The sequence below is a fragment of the Phyllostomus hastatus genome, unplaced genomic scaffold (genome assembly GCF_019186645.2).
Source record: "Phyllostomus hastatus isolate PE091 unplaced genomic scaffold, TTU_PhHast_1.1 phas_contig_152, whole genome shotgun sequence".
Classification (NCBI taxonomy): Eukaryota; Metazoa; Chordata; class Mammalia; order Chiroptera; family Phyllostomidae; genus Phyllostomus; species Phyllostomus hastatus.
In genome coordinates, this window is record NW_025333622.1 from 15,601,250 (window position 1) to 15,624,120 (window position 22,871).

Sequence of the window (22,871 nt, forward strand, 5' to 3'; positions counted from 1 at the left end):
CCCCTCACAAGTGTGGCACAAGTCTGGGCAATGCACAGATGCATTATTCAAGTTGCCATCCAGAGTGTGCACGCGGGTCTTTGGCCAGATGCACACTCTGAGGACAGGAGCCTCATGCAGCTCCAGACGGCAGGCCCACACCATGAAGGCCTCTGTCGGGGGCATATGTGTACTGCAGGATATGTGCTAGAGAAGCTCAGCAGGTTATGGTGCCACCATCATTATGTTTGGCAATATTCCCACACAAGGACTTGCAGGGCATGGAGAATTGAAAATAGATCCTGATTAAAAGTTAGATTTATAGAAATTTTGTGAAAACTGTTGATAAATCACTTGCTTAGAGATGAAAGTAATCCTTCCTCATTCACCTGCCCTTCTGCACAAATCTATGGCATTATACACACATCTGCCTGGTATGAAGCTGGCCTCTGCGGTGCACAAAATTGCACAGGCTCACCCAATCCTGGAGCTCACACACACACAATGCCACCAGTTTCCAAGGGATGAATGTGCTGGGATAGTAAACAAGCTGCCTACCCTGTCTTGAGCTATAGGCCCCCATAGGCCTCAGGATCAGGGAGGCTGAGCCATAGGCCAGTGGGAGGAAATTAAAAAAGGAGACTCCTCAAATAATTAAAATATCAGGTATCCAGTGCCTCATCTTCTTCTTGTCACATCTATGCACCCCAGAGTATCAGAGGGATTGTCTGCAGTGCACTAAGCCAGAGGCACCAGGAAGGACACAGTTTCTATGGCAACCCCTTCCAGCTCCAATTCAGCTCAGAGTTAAAAAAGATTTCAAATAATTGGAGAGTGCAGGATAGCAGAGCCAGCAGCCTGACCCTGAATCCCTTCTCTTTCCTAGACTTCGAGGTGCGTGGGAGCTGAGAAGGCCCACGATGTGAAGGGAGGACAGGCACAGGCTCAGCTGGGACCACAGAACAGTCTTTAAGGAGACAAATTTGGGGTCATAATTTGGCCCAGAAATGGGTTTAGAATTAGCCTGCCATGGGCTAAAAAAAAAGGGTGGTCAAAATGTCCTGGGTACCTTTTACATGCTGTGCCGTGCATCCTGCAGACCGTCCACGGTGCCGGTGTTTCCTAACATGGGTGCTGAGCAACATCAGACCAAGATATTCTCCCCCACCTCTAATCCCCAGGGGCAAAGCAGCTCGGAGGTCTGACTAAGGATGTCCCTGGGCCCTCCCTGAGACAGGAAGGCAGGTTCAGACCCTCTCTGCCTGAGCCCAGCCGGTTCCTCCATCCCCTTTGCCCTGCATTCAGCCTGAGGGGAGAAGGTGCACAGATCTTGCCTGCTTTGCCCCACTCCAGCTGCTGAGTCCCTCCTGGGAAGCTAAGGGGTTCCTGGGAAGCAGGACAAGGAGGCTTCATCACTCAGCCCTGATAGCTCTCAGATAATAAGACAGAGATGCCCAAGGCTTTTTGAAGCACTAAGAAGCTACAAAGCCAAGGAAGCTTGTGAGGGTCACTGGGTGCTCTCATCACATTTGAGGCAAATGGTAACACAGGATAATGAACCTGGGCCTTACGAGAGGTGATCTGAGTTTAAATTCTAGCTTCATCAATCATTAGCTGTAAGACTTTGGACAAATAACTGTTCTGTGTCTCAATTTCTTCATCTGTAAAATGGAGCCAAAAGTCTTGGCTTCACTGGATTTTGGCTTCCCAGGGCTGAATGAGAACATGCATGACAGGCAGATTCCTAGGTGCCTGGCACATGCTGAGCACACATACTGAGTTCTTATTTTACGATTTGAGTCACAGCCCCATTCTTCCTTCAGAAGGATACTAGACCCAAGGTGGTGGAAGAGGAAAGCAGCCTGCTGAGGGGTGGAAAGGAGGTCTGGGTTGCAATCTCTGTCCTGTGTGACCTTCAGCAGAACTCTTAACCTCTCTGGACTTTATTTTACTCATTTCACAAACTCTTTTAGATCTAAGGTTTTACTGTTTTATAAAAAAAATAGCTTGGGAAGACCCCACTACCCTCAGTCCCACATTTCACCTGAGAAAACTTACAGCCGAGGACTGTGACCCATGCAGACCGTAGGCAGAAGTCCTCCTGCTATTACTGTGTGCCTTATTCTTGACATTTACTCACAACTTCCCAGCCTCAGGGTACAAAGAACAGCCCCTACCTGCAGCAATGGCTGTTTTCTTATCCACGGTCACAGCTACAGCTGTGCTTGCTGTTACCACCGCCGGCTCACCTGGACCTTCTGGGGAAACAAAAGTTGCCCAGTTACTTTCTCAGCAGCTGGGGAAGAGCAGTGGTTGGGGTGGGCCAAGCAAATAAGTATAAATACTAGGTGAGGACATCCTCGGGTCACTGAGGGGGTGTTTGAAGAAGTCGTTGCTGTGACGGCTCTGCCACCACCGACCTTGGTCTTGGCCAAGTGCCTCCTGAGGCCCAGGTGCTGTCCCCTCTCTGTGCAGATCTGAACCTGATAGATAAATAGGTGTATGTTGTGGCCCCTGCCCACCTGGACAACGCAGCACTGCCAGTGTCACTAGGACACTGTGAGTTTTCTCTGTCTCTGGCAGTGAATCTGTCTGTTTGCTGCTCATGTGAACTTGGGGACCCTTCTGTGACTGTTCTCTTGACATGGCTTCCAACCAGAATAGTTGCATTGCATCAAATGACTCATTCTAGAAGGACAGGCTGCGCCCCAGGACTTGGTAGTGGCAGATCCTGGATTGTCCTTTATCAGTCACATGAGTCAGGGCGGCCCTGACAGCCCCTTCAGGAAGCCAGCTGTCTGGGCTGCATCGGGCACAGAAGGCTGGCTGGCTATCCGAGGCCCTCCGTAAATCCTGGTTGTTGGTGGCCCACTCACCACCACCACACCACTGTCCAGTCATGTCTTTCCTGGCTTTGCAGCTGGATTCTGCTCTTTTAGGACACTCTGCCAGGCTCCTGAAGGGCAAGGGACTTTCCTCAAGTTGCTTTTCCACCTCTTTTAGGAATCAGGCCACCGAAGGTGCAGCATGTGGGTGGCAGCTTCAGCTCTACATTAAACAGAGCTTTTTGGCTCTGAGCTGGTACAGGCTAGTACATGACCTCGGGCTTCTTAATTCTCACCCATTCATGGGCCTGGATTAGCTTTCCAGAGCACTCTTATATCTATAGGTCAAGTTCCAGTACTAAACATTCCAAGGAAGGGGCAAAATTTGATCACGTGCTTCTTGTTAGAATGTTATTACATGAAACGTCGAAACAAATAGGTCATGAGAATCTTGTGTGCTGGTTGTTCTTACGGTGTCATTTGAAATGGAAGTTAAATCAACCACTGGTTTCTCCTATCTGCTATTTTGCTAAGATTACCCATCCCACCTTGCTGTAATCACATAACCCACAGAATTTTAAAATTACTCAGATTCTAGGAACCTGAAATGTGTGAAGTTGTCTTGATTGTAGGAATTTGCCATGAAGAAGCTGCAAGGGACCACAATAGATAAAAAAGTAGGCTTTGTCACCTTGCTTCTAGAAATTTCTGGAAGATACTGAGGTTGCTGACTCCCTGCGGTTTTCCCCAGGCCCACAGGCTGCTTTCCCGGACAGACCTTCCATTGTATGTATGTTCCATAGGCTGTGGGACCGTAATGACAGTCTCGGGGGAAATCAGGAGTGTCAGCACCTGGGTCACCTAGCACCTTCTTAGTCCAGCACTTGGGGTGAATGAGCGGGCTACCACTTGCTGGTGGAGCAGACTTGGGGTGGCCTGAGAGACTTTGCTCCGTGCTGGTGGGTTTCTTAGGCACTGACAAAAGACAGAGCCGTGGGCAGGCTCAGCTCACCAGGCCCAGTCAAAGGGTGGCAGAGTCAGCACGAGAGGCAGAGGGAAGCCTTTACGCCCCTGCCCCCGAGCTGACTCCTCTACCTCGTTGGGGCTCCTCCTCCCCTTAAAATAAAATTGTTGTTTTCTTTCTTTGGGGGAGAATGGGCGTGTGCAGAGGTGTCCACGTGTCTCTAAACATATGCATGAGCGAGGGTGTGAAAAAGGAGTGAGCTCCTGCCTCCCAACTCAACTGGCCCTCTTTTTGGGTTGCCAGCTTCCCTCTCTTCTTGTGGCTCAGTTCGCACCCACCCGCCCTCCTACCTCACCGCCACAAAAAGCTCCCCCAGCAACTAGCAGGCACCTCCCAGTGACAATGCTGGCAGCAGAGAGCATCATCCTGGGCTGGGGCCAGGGGCCACAGAATGTCCCCAGGACCCTGTGGGAGCCCCTCCTCAGGGAGCCCTTGGTGCTGCTGTAGATGGTGCCAGGAAGAAAGAGCTGCCTCATTCTGGCTCAGGGTGGGCAGTTTGGGAGGCAGACCTTCACCTTGGCTTTGAGAACCTCCCTCAGCTTTCACTAGGAGCAACCGCTTCCCTGTTACCCCCATCCCCTTCCTGTCTTCCACTTGGTGCAGTAAAAGAGCCCGAACTTCCTTGGGCAGACCTTGGTTTTAGGCTGGGCTCTGTGGCTCCCTTGCTGTGTGACCCTGGGCAAGACACAGAACTTCTCTGAGCCTCAGATTCTCCCTGTATAAGAAGAGGTGTGATAACAGCATTTACCTTATAGGGTTGTGCAACTTAAGTGTGTTATGTGTGGCAAGGAGTTTTGTCAATCATGTTAGTGATACCTCAGGTGGAAGGAACAGGCACAGGATGGAGAGGCGGGCTTTAGCACAAGGAGAAAAAGGCATCCAAAAGACGCAGAGGTGACTGCCTTCTTGCTGTTACAGTTCTGGAGGAGCCCAAGGGAGCCTGCCTCCCCCCCCCCACCCCCCGCCCCCGCTGTCAGCTGGGGGCATTTCTCCATCAGGAAGCTGGAGGATGGCTGGTGGAAGTGACGGTCAGAAGGGTTTTGGTGGGAGACATCTTGAAGGGGAAGTGCGGCTCTACATTCCATTTGGCTCCCAGCCTGCCCCTCTCCTTTCAGATGTTTTCAGTCCTCCCCTCTCCTTCCTCTGTCTCTCCTCCTCCTCAGCTCTGGCCTGGGTGTGGATACTTTCCAGGCCCTCTTGCTCTCCTGCGACGGGATCAGCCTCCCCAGAGGTGATCTTGCGGAGAGCTTGCTCTGCTCAAACTCTTGGACCCCTGGACGAGGCCTTCCCCCCTCTGTAGGCCGCTGTCTCTTCACGTGTAAGTCAAGAGTGTGAGGTTGTGTGTCCTCCAAAGCTCCTTTCTGTTCTAAACATTCTACTGTTTTGTTGGTGCTCTGTTAAGTTACTTAATTTTTCCTTTTAGGGCCATTTTTCAGAGTGGGGCTGGGGGAGTTGGGTGCTTGCAGCTCTGGAACCCTTCCTGGTCCTTGGACTAGTAAGGGTTTGCTGTCTTGGTCCACGGGGCCTGGCCTTGGCTGCCCCACCTCCAACCTTTCAAGCCCCAGACCCACCATAGCCTGCCAGTGGGAGGCACCCCATTATTATAAGCAGTTTCTGAGGCACAGGCCAGGAGCTCAGTGTTGCTGCCCCTGGAGGGCTCCAGGGAGCATAGCCCAGGCTGCTTTCCCTGTTTCGGGAGAAGGAGAACTGTGAGGGGCAGGGGCCTCAGCAAGTAAGTGGAATAAAGTTACTTCCACCTGGGTGGTTTAAGGAACTTTCAAGGATACTCAGATGTTTAGAAGTAGAAGAATCTTAGAGATTAATTGTCCAATACCCTTCTATTTGGAATTTGGGCTAGAATCCAGCTCTTCTTGACTTTTGGTTAGATCTCTTTCCTTTGTTCCATGTTGGATTTTTAACAGCCAACTTTGACTGCTGGCTAGGGGATACAGTGACCCGTCCTATAAGCAGGGTAGAGACAAGATGTGTGATAAGGCCCCAGCAAGCTTTCTCAAACTGCTACCACGTGCCAGGAGGAAGGTAGGAGGGAACCCGGACGTTTTGCTTCATCACTAAGCGCACAGGAGGAGGAGGGACACCCTGGTCCCGCCTGGCCCAGCAGCACGGGGTGTGGATTACCTGGCTCCTCTGCAGAATAGAGGTTGAAGACAAAGCTGCCAGCAGGCTGCTCAGTGGCCTGGCGGTACCACAGAGGAAAGTGGTCCATGGTGAACATGCTGGCCTTGTCTTCAGGGGTCAGAAACTTCCTGTAAGGAGAAATATTTGGTTCTTCCCTTCAAATTTGGGAACACGTTTCTCTCTTTTTGCTTTTCCATACACAGCTATGCTGGCTGGGCCAAGAGAGTGATTCCCCTCTGCGTTGGTGGACTTGCAGGTACAAAATATGAGCTCCTAGTTGGTGGTGCCCCAGACAATGTCCCCAGCAATTCCTGCTTCTTCCAGAGTCAAATGTCATTACATCTGATGGCACGTTAGTAGCTAGAAGAGGTATGAGGCTTGTATTTTGAAAGAATACTTTCCATTCTTATGTAAATGGCTTGTCCTGCATGGTTTTTTCTTTTGGATACAGCCTAATTTCTTTTTGTCTGGCTAATTGGCATGTCTGAGTGAGGAAACTGTATAGTCACCTCCACCACTAAGCTAATATAGGAGCATAAATTCCCCTCAAGTGATTAATTCAAAGCCATTGCCTCTAGGTTTTAGAATGCATCATGAGTTTTCTCTTTTTAAGCAGCTTTATCTTGCTAATTATGGTTTTGCATTCCCTGAACACACAGCAGCCTGCAGAAGAGAGTGTTGGTCCAGAAGCAGAGTGGGAGGCAGGGAGAAGCTGGTGGGGATTGGAAACACTACTGTGGATAACCCATAAGGTGGATGGTTGAAGTGGGATTTTAAGACTGCCTGGTTTACATGTTCCAGAAACCTTGTTGCACAGTTCCCGGGCTGCCAGTCACATCACAGTTCAGGGGAAGGGAGATGTGCAGGGCATGTGAGACCATTCACGGTGGCTGGGCCTGTCTGAGGTTTCCCTCTTCCATTTTCAGAAATCTTTTGGAGAGAGGGCACAGGGGAACGCCGAGATGTTTTCTTCCTTTGCGCTGTCAGGTGTGGTGCACTTGTCCAACCTTGGCTCAACAAAGACGTGTGTGTTTTCTGATTGGGGTACAGTTTAAGGGGGGTGAGGTATGGGTGGGCAGTGAGCTTGGGTAGGAACATTTCCCACACTGGTCACGGCCTCAGGGCACAGCCACAGTTTTCTCTCAGTCCAGTCCATCTGAGCTCTTTGCTGGTCTTTGACAGGGCCCTGGGAAAGGGTAGCAAGGCCGCATGCTTCTCTGTTTCCACTTCTGAGGGAACGAGGGGAGTTGGGGAGAGGGAAGAACAACCCCATTTGTTTTCCTAGAAAGACTCAGCTTTCTAGCAAGCACGAATCTGTCCCAGAGTCCTGGAAGAAGCTCAAAGATGGCTCTCCATTGCTAAATGCACTTGGATTTAGTGGGAGGAATGGTCAGTGGGTGGAGGTGAGGACTGTGGGGTCAAGTCTGCTAAGGAGCCCCCTCAGTTCTTCTCCTCTAGATGCCTAGTGGCCTTGCCTAGCCTATTTCAGTCTCGTGGTTTGCAGAGAACAGGTAGCTCTGCTCACCCCTCCCCTTCCTGACCTTCCTCTGGGCTCCCACTCTCCCCTTGCTGCAGCACTCAGTGGGGAGAACACAGGGCTGGCTGGGCCCTGGGCATAGCAGGACTCTCCTGGAAACAGGCTTTGCTTGGAGTGGGGTTTCTCAGTCTCAACACTAGGTGTTGTCAGGAGCCATCCTGGGTGCCATCTGATGGTTAGCAGCATCCCTGGCTTCTGCCCGCTAAGTGCCAGTAATAAGCACCCCTCCTCCAGTTTCTACAACTAAAAATGTCTCCAGACATTGCTCAGTGTCCCTGGGGTGGGTACAAATCACCCCCAGTTAAGAACTGCTGGCTTAGGAGAAGGGGAGATGTCAAGAAAGGATGGATTGCAGCCAGATTTAGGCTGTCATGTAGAGACCTGCCCCTGGAGGAAAACAATTTCTTGGTTTCCCTCCGTGGAAGCGAACCTTTGACTAACCCTCCCAACGTCAAGTCTCCAGGTCTCTCTTGCCGGACTGGGCCTCCCTCCCTGCTGGGGGTACCTCCAGGGTGAGTCCAAGCCTGGGTGGAAGGGTTAACTTTCTGACCCTCCCACTCTGTAAACCACAGCTCTTCCAGCCTCCTTGTATTCCAGGAGTCTCTGTCCCTGCTTGCCCCACCCAGCAGACTTACCTGTTGGAGATCTTCTCAGAGCCCACGAACAAGCTGCTTCTGAGGAGGCCGGCCCGGGTGCCCAGGAAGGCTCTGTCTGCCACGCGCTGGTAGTCCCTGTGGGGCAGACAGAGCAGGTGTCACCACCACGCAGCACAATGGCAGGTCCAGGAGGAGGGTACATGGAGAAGGGAAGACCCCAAGGCCCTCTAGCACCTGGCCATCTGACTGGGGGGTGGGGCTTTGCTGGGCAGCACCCTACTTGTTAATGGGGTCCCCTTATCCTATGCTACTCTGCTTCTTCAGCTCTAGCTGCTGATCTGTCCAATAAGGTTTTGGGGAACTCAGGAAGAGAGATTTTGTCTTGGGACCTAAGGAATAGTGGCTTCTCATGACCAACGCGTACCTAGCACCTCACACTTGAACTCTTTTTGCATATTCACACTGTTGACACCAAACTAAGCAATCCTGCTGGAATTCATAACCTTGCCAATAGATTTGAAAAAAAAATCCATTAGCCAGCTGATGTGCAACCAATTTTTTTCATGGTCTTAAAGACATATTGTTATGGTAATGTACCATGGTGGTAGTCATCATCTCTTTCTCTCTTTTTTTAAATTTCAGCTTTATTGAGGTATAATTGACATAAAATTATAAGATATTTTAAGTGTACATTGTCTTGGTTTGATATACATCTGCATTGTGAGAGGATTCCCCCACCCAGTTAATTAACACATCTATCACCTCACACATTTATCTTCCTGTGTGTGTGAGAACATTTGAACTCTCCTCTCTTAGCAAATTTCAATTATACAATACAGCGTTAGCACTACAGTCATCATATTTTACGTCAGATCCTCAGACCTTAGTCATCTCATAACTGAAAACCTGTGCCCTTTTACTAACTTGCCCCATTCCCCCACCCCACAGCAACCACTTTGCAGCTCTGATTTTGTTTCACTTTTTTTTTTTAAGATTGCACTTCTCTGGCATATGTCACTTAGCTGCTAGGCCATTTTGTTTTGTTTTGAATTTGAGCCCAGTTTGCCAACAGGAGAACCTTTTCTCAGGATCCACACTATTATCAGTGCTAACTCTTGTTATCACTTGTCTTTTTTATAACATTCTGACAGGTGTGAGGTAATAAATATCTCATGTGGTTTTGATTTGCTTCTCTCTGATGATTAGTGATGTTGAGCATTTTTTCATGTACCTGCTGGTCATTCATATGTCTTCTTTGGAAAGATGTCTATTCAGATCTTCTGTCCTTAAAAAAAAACTTTTTTTTTTTTTGCTATTGGGTTGTGACTTCTTTATTTTGCATATTAACCCCTTATCAGATAAACAATTTGCAAATATTTCCTTCCATTCCGTAGATTGCCTTTTTGTTTTGTGATTGTTCCTTTGCTGGGCAGAAGCTTTTTAGTTGCATGTAGTTCCACTTGTTTATTTTTGTTTTAGCTTCCTTTCCTTTTGGTGTCAAATCCAAAAAATCTTTGCCAAGATTGATGTCAAGGAACTTAACCCCTATGTTTTCTTCTTAGAGTTTTATGGTTTCAAGTGTTATGTTCAAAATATTTAATACATGTTGAGCTGATTTTTGTGATTGATGTAAGATAATGATTGAGTTTCATTCTTTTGCCTGTGGCCATCTGGTTTTCCTAACACCATTTTTTGAAGAGTCCATCCATTCCTCATTGTAATTTCTTGGCTCCTTTGTCATAAATTATATATGTGAGTTTATTTTTGGGCTCTTTATTCTGTCCCATTGATTTATGTGTTTGTTTGTATGCCAATATCATACTGTTTTGATCACTATAGCTTTACAATATAGTTTGAAATCAGGAAATGAAATGCCTCTGGCTTTGTTCTTTCTTAAAATTGCTTTGGCTATTTGGGGTCTTTTGTTGTTTCATACAAATTTTAAGATTGTTTGTCTTATTTCTGTGAAATTTGCCCTTGGAACTGTGATAGATATTGCATTGGCTCTTTAGACTGCTCTTGCTAGTATGGACATTTTAACAATATAAATTCTTGCAGTCCATGGGCATGGAATATCTTTATATTTCTTTGTGTTTTTTAAAATTTCCTTCTTCAATGTTTTATAGTTTTCAGTGAAAATGTTTTTTCCTCCTTGGTAAAATTTGTCCTTAAGTATTTTATTCTATTGATGTCATTGTAAATGGAATTGTTTTCTCAACCTCTCTTTCTGACAGTTTGTTATTAGTGTAGAAAATAACTGATTTTTGTATATTGATATTGTATCCTGCAAATTTACTGAATTTGTTTTACTAATTCTAACAGTTTTATGTGTGTGTGTGTGTGGAGTCTTTAGGGGTTTCTAAATACAATACCATGTCATCTACAAATAAAAAGTTTTACTTCTTCCTTTCCAATTTGGATGACTTTTCTTTTCTTTTTTAAAATATGTATTTTATTGATTATGCTATTACAGTTGTCCCATTTTCCCCCTTCACTCCCCTCCCACCTGCACACCCCCTCCCACCTACATTCCCCCCTTTAGTTCATGTCCATGGGTCATACATATAAGTTCTTTGGCTTCTACATTTCCTATACTATTCTTGCCCTCCCCTGTCTATTTTCTACCTACCATTTATGCTACTTATTCTTTGTACCTTTTCCCCCCCTCTTCCCCTCCCACTCCTCTGTTGGTAACCTTCCATGTGATCTCCATTTCTCTGGTTCTGTTCCTGTTCTAGTTGTTTTCTTAGTTTGCTTTTGTGTTTGTTTTAGGTGTGGTTGTTAATGACTGTGAGTTTGCTGTCATTTTACTGTTCATATTTTTTATCTTCTTTTTCTTAGATAAATCCCTTTAACATTTCATATAATAAGGGCTTGGTGATGATGAACTCCTTTAACTTGACCTTATCTGAGAAGCACTTTATCTGCCCTCCCATTCTAAATGAAAGCTTTGTTGGATAGAGCAATCTTGGATGTAGGTTCTTGCCTTTCATGACTTGGAATACTTCTTTCCAGCCCCTTCTTGCCTGTAAGGTTTCTTTTGAGAAATCAGCTGACAGTCTTATGAGCACTCCTTTGTAGGTAACTGTCCCCTTTTCTCTTGCTGCTTTTAGGATTCTCTCCTTCATTTTTACCTTGGCTAATGCAATTATGATGTGCCTTGGTGTGTTCCTCCTTGGGTCCCACTTCTTTGGGACTCTCTGAGCTTCCTGGACTTCCTGGAAGTCTATTTCCTTTGTCAGATTGGGGAAGTTCTCCTTTATTATTTGTTCAAATAACTTTTCCACTTGTTGCTCTTCCTCTTCTCCTTCTGGTACCCCTATAATTCAGATATTGGAACATTTAAAGATGTCCTGGGATGAGAAGATGGTGTTGGGGTAGGAGGGAGCAGATTCTACTTCTTCCTACACATGGGAGAAAATCCTAGCTGATCTACGGAGTAAAAAAGCAAACAGCCAACAGTACCTCAGCATATATGAAAATAAGAGACCAAAAATTGTAGCGGATACCAAAAATACAGACAGTAAAGAGAGTGCTTCAGGACAATAAGGTCCCAGGGACCAGCTCGGGGACCAGGGCAGCTGCAGCCCCAGGCCCGGTGCATGCTGGGTTTGCCATAGAGTCCTTGGGAGAGAGCCAGGGCAACTGCTCCCTCCGTGGCCAAACAAGGTCTGAGCAGCACCAGGAGAAACGTGGTTGCTTGAAGTCGTAGAGAGGGGAATAAGGTCTAGGTGGTAAACACACAGGGGCTGCGAACACTCTCAGAGTTCATGGATGCTGGCAGAGTTGAGAGTCTTGCAGTGATGGGCCCTGACACCGATAGTCATGGGTCTTGTTGGAGAATTGGGCTGTGGGAGAGGCCAGGCTGCTGTACAGAGTGGCAGGTTTGAGTAGGAGGAATTTCTCAAAAAGAAAAAGTGAAAAGACAGACACTGTTCAGGGAATTCTCCTGCAGCAATAGCTCCAGCCTCCCTGCCACCCAGCTGGGCAGTGATCCTGAGGTTGCGTGGAAGGTTGTGTGGAAGACCCTGCATACCTTCATAGCACTGGGAAGGGTGTGCCCTTGTGGGACCAAGGCAGCTTGGCCAAGCACATGCACGCCTGTACTCCAGCCCACAGTGGTAACTCCAGGGGAAAGGCCTGGATCCTGCACCCAAGGCGCTGGGGAGAGGCACCAGGCTAGCTCTGGGAGGCTGACTGAGTGCAGATTGGGAAAGAAGAAAAGCCATACCAAACACCCCTCAGCTTGCTGCAGCCAGCAAGACCAGAAAAACCGGTTTGGCCACTTTGAAACCAAGAGGCTTTTTTATTTTATTCTATTTTTATTTTTTAAAATAACTTTTTATCAGGAAGCTCAATGAGCTCACAATGAGCTACCAGAAACTACAGGGAAACTGCAATGAACTCACTGCAAACTATATCAACATGAAAAAGGAAATAGAAACTATCATTAAGGGCTACAAGGAAATGAAGAATACAATTTCTGAACTGAAGAACATAGTAGAAGGAATCAAAAGCAGGATTGATGAAGCAGAAGATCATATCAGCAAGCTAGAAGACAAAGTAGAAGAAAATACCAAGAAAGAGCAAGAAAATGAAAAGAAGCTCAGAAGGAATGAAGAGGGATTAAGAGAAATTCAAGATAATACAAAACGTAATAATATCCACATAATAGGGATATCTGAAAAAGAAGAAGAGCAAGGGATAGAAAACCTATTTGAAAAAATAACGATGAAAAACTCCCCTAATATGATGACAGAAAATGTCACACAAATCCAGGAAACACAGAGAGTCCCAATCAAGAGGAAACCAAAGAGGCCCACCTCAAGACATATCATAATTAAAATGGCAAAATACCAAGACAGAGAGAGAATCTTAAAAGCAGCAAGAGAGAAACAGGAAGCAACATACAAGGGAGCCCCACTAAGGCTAGTAGTTGACTTCTCAATGGAAATGCTCCAAGCCAGAAGAGAATGGCAAGAAATATTCCAAGTAATGAGAACCAGAGCCCTGCAATCAAGGCTACTTTACCCAGCAAGGCTCTCAATCAAGATAGAAGGACAAATAAGGAGCTTTGCAGAAAAAAGAAGTCTAAAAGAATACACCTCCACCAAACCAGCTCTGCAAGAGATGCTAAAGGAACTGCTTTACAGAAAGGAAGGAAAAGAGAGAGAGAGAGAGAGAGAGGAACACAGGTCAAAAATGGCAGTGAATAAGTATCTATCAATAATAACCTTAAATGTAAATGGATTAAATGCTCCAATCAAAAGACATAGAATAGCTGAATGGATAAGAAAGCATAACCCACACATATGCTGCCTACAAGAGACCCACCTCAGGACAAAAGAGCTAAACAGACTGAAACTGAAGGGCTGGAAACAAATATTCCAAGCAAATGGACAGGAAAAAAAGCCGGGGTAGCAATACTCATATGAGACAAAATAGACTTCCAAAAAAGGGCCATAAAGAGAGACCTAGAAGGTCACCTCATAATACTCAAGGGAAGAATCCACCAAGAAGACATAAATATTGTAAATATATATGCACCCAACATAGGAGCACCGAAATACATAAAGAAAATCTTAGAGGACTTAAGAAAGATATTGACAGCAACACAATTATAGTGGGGGATTTTAACACCCCACTGTCAAAAATGGACAGATCTTCCAAACAAAATATCAACAAAGATATTGTGGCATTGAACAATGTCCTAGAGGAAATGGACTTACCTGATATATATAAAGCCCTTCATCCCAAAGAAGCAAAATACACATTCTTTTCAAATGCACATGGAACATATTCAAAGATAGATCATATGATAGGACACAAACCAAGCCTCAACAAATTCAATAAAGTTGAAATCATACCAAGCATTTTCTCCAACCACAAGGGACTGAAACTAGAAACCAACCCCAAGGGAAAAAACCAAAACACTCAAAATCATGGAGATTGAATAGCATACTATTAAACAATGAATAGGTCAAGAATGAAATTAGGGAAGAAATAAAAAAGTTTCTGGAAACAAACAAAAATGAATTCACAACAACCCAAAACTTATGGGACACAGCAAAGGCAGTCCTGAGAGGGAAGTTCATAGCCATATAGGCCTACCTAAAAAAGATAGAAACATTTCAAACAAACAGCCTAACCCTACTCCTACAAGAACTCAAGGAACAACAACAAAGACAGCCCAGAGCAAGTAGAAGGAAAGAAATAACTAAGATCAGAGCAGCATTAAATGACATAGAGACTAAAAGCACAATTCTAACAATCAATGAATCCAGGAGCTGGTTCTTTGAAAAGATAAACAAAATCAAGAAGCCTTTAAACAAGCTCATCAAGAAAAAAAGAGAGGGGACCCAAATAAACACAATCAGAAATGAAAGAAGAGACATTACAACAGATACCACAGAGACACAAAGGATTGTAAGAAATTACTATGAAGAACTGTATGCCAAGAAATCTGAAAACCTAGGTGAAATGGACAAATTTCTAGAAAAATATAATCTTCCAAAATTCAATGAAGAAGAAGCAGAAAGCCTGAACAGACCAATAACAGCAGGTGAAATTAAAGCAGTAATCAAAAAACTCCTGACACACAAAAGCCTGGGTCCAGATGGTTTCACAGGAGAATTCTACGAAGCATTTAAGGAAGAGATAACCCCCAATCCTTCACAGACTATTCAAAAAAAATCCAAAATGTTGGAAGACTCCCAAACTCTTTTAATGAAGCCAGCATCATCCTAATCCCAAAACCAGATAAAGACACAACAAAGAAAGAAAACTTTAGGCCAATATCGCTGATGAACATAGACGCTAAAATCCTCAGCAAAATATTGACAAACCGCATCCAACAATACATTAAAAAGATCATACACCATGACCAAGTGGGATTCATCCCAGGGATGCAAGGATGGTTCAATATTCACAAATCAGTAAATGTAATACATTACATAAACAAAAGAAAAGACAAAAATCACATGATCATATCAATAGATGCAGAAAAAGCATTTGATAAGATACAGCACCTGTTTATGATTAAAACATTCAGCAAAGTGGGAATAGAAGGAGCATTCCTCAACATGATAAAGGCCATATATGAGAGACCTATAGCCAACATCATACTCAATAAGCAAAAACTAAAATCTTTTCCACTAAGATCAGGAACAAGGTTGTCCACTTTCACCACTTCTATTCAATATAGTATTGGAAGTTTTAGCCACAGCGATCAGACAAGAAAAGGAAATAAAAGGTATGTAAATTGGTAAGGAGAAAATGAAACTGTCATTGTTTGCAGATGACATGATAGTGTACATAGAAAATCCTATAGGCTCCACCCAAAAACTGTTCGACCTAATAAGTGAATTTGGCAAAACAGTGGGATACAAAGCCAATACCCAGAAATCAAAGACATTTTTGTATATCAACAATGAAACAGCAGAAGTAGAAATCAAGAAAAAAATCCCATTCAATATAGCAGCAAGAAAAATAAAATACCTAGGAATAAACCTAATGAAGGAGGTATGCAGAAAACTACACAACACTGAAGAAAGAAATCAAGGAAGACACAAATGGGAACATATACCATGTTCATGGATCAGAAGAATTAACATCATCAAAATGTCCATACTACCCAAAGCAATTTACAGATTCAATGCAATACCTATTAAAGTACCAATGGCTTAGTTCACAGACATAGAACAAATACTTAAAAAATTTATATAGAACCATAAACAACCCTGAATACTGCTGCAATTCTGAGAAAGAAGATCAAAGTGGGGGGGATCACAATACCTGATACCAAACTCTATTACAAGGCCACTGTAATCAAAACAGCCTGCTACTGGCTTAAAAACAGGCACATGGACCAATGGAACAGAACAGAGAGCCCATAAATAAACCCAAGTCTCTACATTCAATTAATATTCAACAAAGGGGGCAACATAAAATGGAGTAACAATAGCCTCTTCAACAAATGGTGTTGGGAGAACTGGACAGCTACATGCAAAAAAATGAAAGTCGAGCACCAACTTACACCATACACAAAAATAAATTCAAAGTAAATAAAAGATTTAAATATAAGCTGTGACACCATTAAAGTTTTAGAGGAGAACACAGGCAGGAAAATCTCAGATATTTCACACAGCAACATTTTTACTGATATGTCCCTAAGATCAAGGGACATAAAGGAAAGAAAAAACAAATGGGATCTCATTAAAATAAAAAGCTTCTGCACAGCTAAAGAAAACAGTATTAAAATAAAAAGAGAACCAACTGTATGGAAAACAGATTTACCAACGATACGTCAGGCAAGGGTTTAATCTACAAAATATATAAAGAACTTATACGACTCCACTCTAAGAAGACAAGCAACCAAATTAAAAAATGGGCAAAGGTCTTGAACAGACACTTCTCCAAGGAGGACATACAGAGGATTCAGAGACACATGAAAAGATGCTCAGTATTGCTAGCTATCAGAGAGATGCAAATGAAAACCACACCAGTGGTTTACCACTGAGTAGATACCACTTCACACCAGTCAGAATAGCCATCATAATCAAAGCAATAAACAAGTGTTGAAGAGGTTGTGGAGAAAAAGGGACCCTAGTGCACTGTTGGTAGGATTGCAAACTGGCACAACCACTATGGAAAACAGTATGGAATTTTCTAAGAAAACTAAAAGTGGATCTGCCTTTTGACCCAGCAGATCCACTGCTAGGATTATATCCTAAGAACCCTGAAACACCAATCCAAAAGAACCTGTGCACCCCAATGTTCATAGCAGCACAATTTACAATAGCCAAGTGCTGGAAGCAACCTAGATGCCCATCAGTAAATAAATGGATCAAAAAACTATGGTACATTTACACGATGGAATTCTATGCAGCAGAAAGAAAGAAGGAGCTCCTACCCTTTGCAACAGCATGGATGGAACTGGAAAGCATTATGCTAAGTGAAAAAATAAGCCAGGCAGTGAAAGACAAATACCATATGATATCACCTTTAACAGGAACCTAAACAACAAAACAAAGAAACAAGCAAAATATAACCAAAGACACTGAAATAGAGAACAGGCTGACCAGAGGGGAGAGGGGAGGGAATTTCAGGGGAAAAGGGGAAGGGTTTACAGGAACAAGTATAAAAGGATACAAGGACAAAAACTAGGGGGGAGTGGAAATGGGAGGGAGGTGGGGAGGGCTGTGGGGGGTGGGCTGGGATGGGAGTAAAAGACAGAAAACTGTACTTGAAAAACCATTAAAATAAAAATTAAAAAAAAAAAATTAAGATGTCCTGGAGGTTCCTAAGCCTCTCCTCACTTTTTTTGAATTCTTATTTCTTCATTCTTTTCTGATTGGATGTTTCTTTCTTCCTTCTGGTCCAAACCATTGATTTGAGTCCCAGTTTCCTTCCCATCACTATTGGTTCCCTGTGCATTTTCCTTTATTTCACATAGCATAGCCTTCATTTTTGCATCTAATTTGCGACCAAATTCAACCAATTCTGTGAGCATCCTGATTACCAGTGTTTTGAACTGTGCATCTGGTTGACTATCTCGTCATCACTTAGTTGTATTTTTTTCTGGAGTTTTTATCTGTCCTTTCATTCAGGCCATCTTTTTAGTCTTGACGTGCCTGTTATGTAGTGAGGGACAGAGCGTTAGGTGTTCACCAGGGTGGGGCAAGTCACGTGGCTGGGTTGTGGCTCTGTATATGGGGCAGGTGCCTGAGAGGGAACAATGGCGCTTGCTCTGCTCTCTGCTGGATTTCAGTCACTTCCTCTGCTTCCCCCAAGCAAATTGGGCCCTTCTGGTGCTGATTCCCATGTGGGTGGGTTTGTGTACATTCTAGGACCTTGCGGGTCTCTCCAACAAACTCTCTTGTGAGGCTGGGAGTCTCTCCCAGCCCCTCAACCCCCGCAGATGTTTTCAAAGAGTGATTTGACGCCTTATTTCCCCGAGCTGGGACCCTGGGTTGCATGGTCTGTCTTGCTCCCCAGTTCTGCCTGGTTTATCTGTGTGCAAATGTGGGACCGCTGGGTCTGCCAGAAGACTTGCACGCTGTGCCCCACTCCACAATCTGCTGCCTGGCTGGGTCCACCAGCTGCCATCTTGTGGGCCCGGGGTCTGCCAGCCGCTTCCTTGCGGTGAGCCCTCTCCTGCCAGCTACCCAACTCTGTCCATCCTACTGGTCTGCATGAATGTGTCTTCTTTAACTCCTTGATTGTTGGACTTCCACACCATTCATTTTCTGTCAGTATTGGTTGTTTTTTGTTTTTAAATTGTTGTTGTCCTTATTTTGGTTGTGGGAGGAGGCACAGTGTGTCTACCTATGCCTCCATCTTGGTCAGAAGTCCTCCTTTGCTCACATCTAAACTGTGACGTAAAAAATGTACATCTCTTTTCCCTTTTGCTGAAAACATAGGTTTCTATTTACATTAACAAGTATCATTTGCATTATCAGTCCATATAGTTTGAAAATAACAGTGTCAATATTGTTTCTAGCAATATGGTTATTGAACACAGTTTAAGATTTTACTTATTTAGTGTTTATAGTTCTGTGTTTTCAACTCCCTTGAAAAAATTCATCTATGTGTGGGTATTTCATGAACTTGATACACAGCTAAGTTTGTTATATTTGCTTTCAATTTTTATAGCTCATATTTAAAAATTTTGTTTTATAATGATATAAAGCATTTACATGGTTCCAAAGTCAAACACGCAAAATAAGGCATATTCAGAAGTCTGTCTCTGTCTCCATCCCCTGCCCTTTCACTCTACCTATAAATGACCTTTTTTTACACCTTGGTATGCTTCTGCATTATGTGAGCTTCTTTTATTTTAAAACATTTATTTAAAAATTTTTTAAATTTTAATATATTTCATTGATTATGCTATTACAGTTGTCCCATTTTTTCTCCCTTTTATCCCCCTCTGCCTTGCACCTTCCTTCCACCAGCATCCCCCCACCTTAGTTCATGTCCATGGATTGTACATAGAAGTTCTTTGACTTCTCCATTTCCCATACTATTCTCAACCTCCCCTTGCCTTTTTCATACCTACCATTTATGCTTCTTATTCCCTCTACCTTTGCCCCCTTCTCCCCTCTCCCCTTCTCAACTGATAATCCTTCATGTGATCTCCATTTCTGTGAATCTGTTTCTATTCTAGCTGTTTGCTTAGTTTGTTTTTGTTTTTTGTTTTGGGTTTGGATGTTGATAGTTGTGATTTTGTTGTCATTTTACTATTCACATTTTTTTATCATCTTTTTCTTAGGTAAATCCCCTTAACATTTCATATAATAAGGGCTTGGTGATGATGAACTCCTTTAACTTGGCCTTACCTGGGAAGCACTTTATCTGTCCATCCATTCTAAATGATAGCTTTGCAGGATAGGGCAATCTTGGATGTAGGTCCTTGTCTTTCATGACTTTGAATACTTCCTTCCAGCCCCTTCTTGCCTGAAAGGTTTCTTTTGAGAAATCAGCTGACAGTCTTATGGGAACTCCTTTGTAGGTAACTGTCTCCCTTTCTCTTGTTGCTTTTAAGAGTCTCTCCTTCTCTTTAATCTTGGGTAATGTAATTATGATGTGCCTTGGTGTATTCCTCCTTGGGTCCCACTTCTTTGGGACTCTCTGAGCTTCCTGGACTTCCTGGAAGTCTATTTCCTTTGCCAGACTGGGGAAGTCCCCCTTCATTATTTTTCCAAATAAGACTTCAATTTATTGCTCTTTCTTTTCTACTGGCACTCCTATGATTTGGATGTTGGAAAGTTTAATTATGTCTGGGATGTTCCTAAGCCTCTCCTCATTGTTTTGAATTCTTGTTTCTTCATTCTGTTTTGGTTGACTATTTACTTTTTCCTTCTGCTCCAAATCATTTATTTGAGTCCAGGTTTCCTTCCCTTCACTGTTGGTTCCCTGTACATTTTCTTTTATTTCACTTTGCATAGCCTTCACTTTTCCTCTGTTTTGCAACCATACTCAACCATTTTTGTGAGCATCCTGATTACCAGTGTTTTGAACTCTGCATCTGCTAGGTTGGCTATGTCTTCATTGTTTAGTTGTATTTTTTTCTGGATTTTTTATCTGTTCTTTCATTTGGACCATATTTCTTTGTCTTGGCACACCTACTACTTTGTAAGGAGTGGAGTCTTATGTATTCACCAGGGCAGGTAACCCACATTGCTGTGTTGTGGTGCTGTATGTGGGGTAGGGGTCAGACAGGGAACAATGCTGCATGCTTAACTCTCAGCCAGCTTTCAGTCACTTCCTCTGCTATCCACAAGCAATTTGGATCCTTCTGGTACTGACTCCTGGGTGTGTGGGTTTGTGTATGTTCTAGATCCCATGAATCTATTCAACAAACTGTCCTGTGAGGCTGGAAGTTTCTCCCACTGCTGCAGTTCCCATAGGTTTTTAAAGTCAGAGGTTTTGGGCTTTATTTCCCTGTGCTGGGGCCCTGGGTTACATGGTCTGTGTCACTCCCCTGTTGTTCTTCCCAGTTTATCTTCTTGTAAGTGTTTCATTCTTTTTGATGCAACTATAAATTGAATTGTTTCTTAATTTCTCTTTTTGATAGTTTGTTATTAGTGTATGAAATACAACTGATTTCTGAATAGTAATTTTGTATCCTGCAACTTTACTGGATTCATTTTTTAGTTCTAATAGTTTTTTTTTTGTGTGTGTGGAATCTTAAGGGCTCTATAGGTAGTATGTCATCTGAAAATAATGATTGTTTTATTTCTTCCTTTGTGATTTGGATGCATTTAATTTTTTTTCTTGTCTGACTGCTATGTGACAATTCTCATTTTCTTATAGCTATATAGTATTCCAATATGTGGATCTATCATGATTTATTTTACTAGGCTCCTACTGATGGACATTTAGGTTATTTTCAAACATTTGCTGTTATAAATTATACTGTAATGAATAGCTTATGCGTATATCTTTTCCTGTTTTTACTTGTATATTTTTGGGGTGCAGTCCTAGAAGTGGGATTGCTGGGTCAAAGTATAACATGCATGTATAATTTTAAAAATACGGCCCAATTCCCCTCCATAGGCTTTGAAATGTTTTGTATTTCTACTGACAATGTACTAGATTGCCTGATTCCCCACAGCTGGTCAACCATGCACATCTACAAACCTAGATGGTTATCAGTCTAAGTGACAAATACAACCTTGGTACAGTTTGAATTTGCATTCCTTTTTTTTTTTTTTTACAAAACTTACTGAGAACTTTTTCATATATTTAAGGGCTATTTGCATGTATCCTCTTGGTCCATATCTATTGGTCATTTTTTTCTATAGAGTGGTTGGTCTTCTACTTCTCTGCCTTTGAAGTTCTTTATGTACCATGAATACATAATAGGGGTAATAACCTTTTATTTGTCTTACAAATTGAAAACATTTTTTTCTGGTTTGTCATTTCTTTTTCAACTTTGCTCATGTTTTTAATTTGTTAAATAAATACTTTTATGTTGTTAATTAATCAGTCATTCCCTTATTGTTTCTGAATTTTGAGTCATCATTGGGAAATATTTCCTCACTCCTAGATTTTATAGGACTTGGCTCATGTTTTCTCTTAGTACTCATATGGTTTCATTTTTTTACATTTAACTCTCTGACTCATTTGGACTTTACCCAGCTCTACGGTGTGAGGAAAGAATACAATTTTATCATTCTCCATATGGTTCTGAAACCAGTTATTAAAAAATCCATCTTTCCCTTACTCACTTGACATGATGACTTTGTCATGGACTAAATTTCCACATGCACTTAGGTGAATTTGTGGATTTTCTATTCTGTTTCATTGGTCTGCCTGTCTATTCATGAGTATTGACCACACTTTATAAATTGTATAGACTTTGTAATGTATTTTAATATGTTGGTCAGACCACCTTTCCTTCCTTCCTTCCTTCCTTCCTTCCTTCCTTCCTTCCTTCCTTCCTTCCTTCCTTCCTTCCTTCTTTCCTTCCTTCCTTCCTTCCTTCTCTCTCTCTCTCTCTCTCTCTCTCTCTCTCTCTCTCTCTTCTTTCTTCCTCATCTGAACACATGCTTATTGATTTTAGAGAGAAGGGAAAGGAGGGAAATAGAGAGGCAGAGAAACATAGATGTGAGAAAGAAATATCAACTGCCTGCCTCCTGTACACACCCTGACTGGGGACCAAACTTGTAACCTAGGCATGTGCCCTGGCAGGGAATCAAACCCAAAACCTTTGAGATTATGGAACAATGCTCCAACCAACTGAGCAACACTGGCCAGGGCTGTTAATGGCATTTTTATTGGGATTGCATTAAATTTATAATGTTAACTTACAGAGGATTAATATTTTTGTGATATTGAGTCTTCCTATCCAAAAACACTGAGTATCTTTCCATTTATTTGAGTCTATTTTTCATTATTCAGGAATGCTTTATAATTTTCTTTATATGAATTTTGTGATATTTCTTACAGTTTATGACTAGGTATTTTGTTATATTTTGTATTTTGCTCTCCTAAATAGGTCTTCTCACATCACATCTTTTATCTGGTTTTTGTTTGTATAGATAAAGGCTATTAATTTTTCACTGTGCATATTATAAACTGCTACTCTACTAAATTCTCTTATTGTTAATAGCAGATTTTCTGTTAATTTGGGGGGGCTTCCAGGTGTATAAATACATCATCTTCTTAAACAGAGATCATTTGCTTCTTCCTTTTCACTTCTTGTTTCTTCTAGGTGCATTCTTTTATCTGGTTGCACCAATGGATACTTTCTGACCTTGCTAAAT

General features: G+C 43.0%; 1 protein-coding gene across 10 annotated transcripts in view; it reads right to left on the reverse strand.

Annotated features, from left to right (window-relative positions):
• Positions 1-22,871, reverse strand: part of CACNA2D4 (calcium voltage-gated channel auxiliary subunit alpha2delta 4) — a 126,136-nt gene that overhangs the window by 42,018 nt on the left and 61,247 nt on the right. For all 10 annotated transcript variants that reach the window (XM_045830600.1, XM_045830602.1, XM_045830601.1 and 7 more), the window contains 3 exons: positions 8,140-8,235; positions 5,968-6,095; positions 2,157-2,237 (listed from right to left, as the gene is read on the reverse strand). In XM_045830600.1, the coding sequence (XP_045686556.1) occupies positions 2,157-2,237; positions 5,968-6,095; positions 8,140-8,235 (305 nt within the window). The remainder of the gene's footprint in view (positions 1-2,156; positions 2,238-5,967; positions 6,096-8,139; positions 8,236-22,871) is intronic.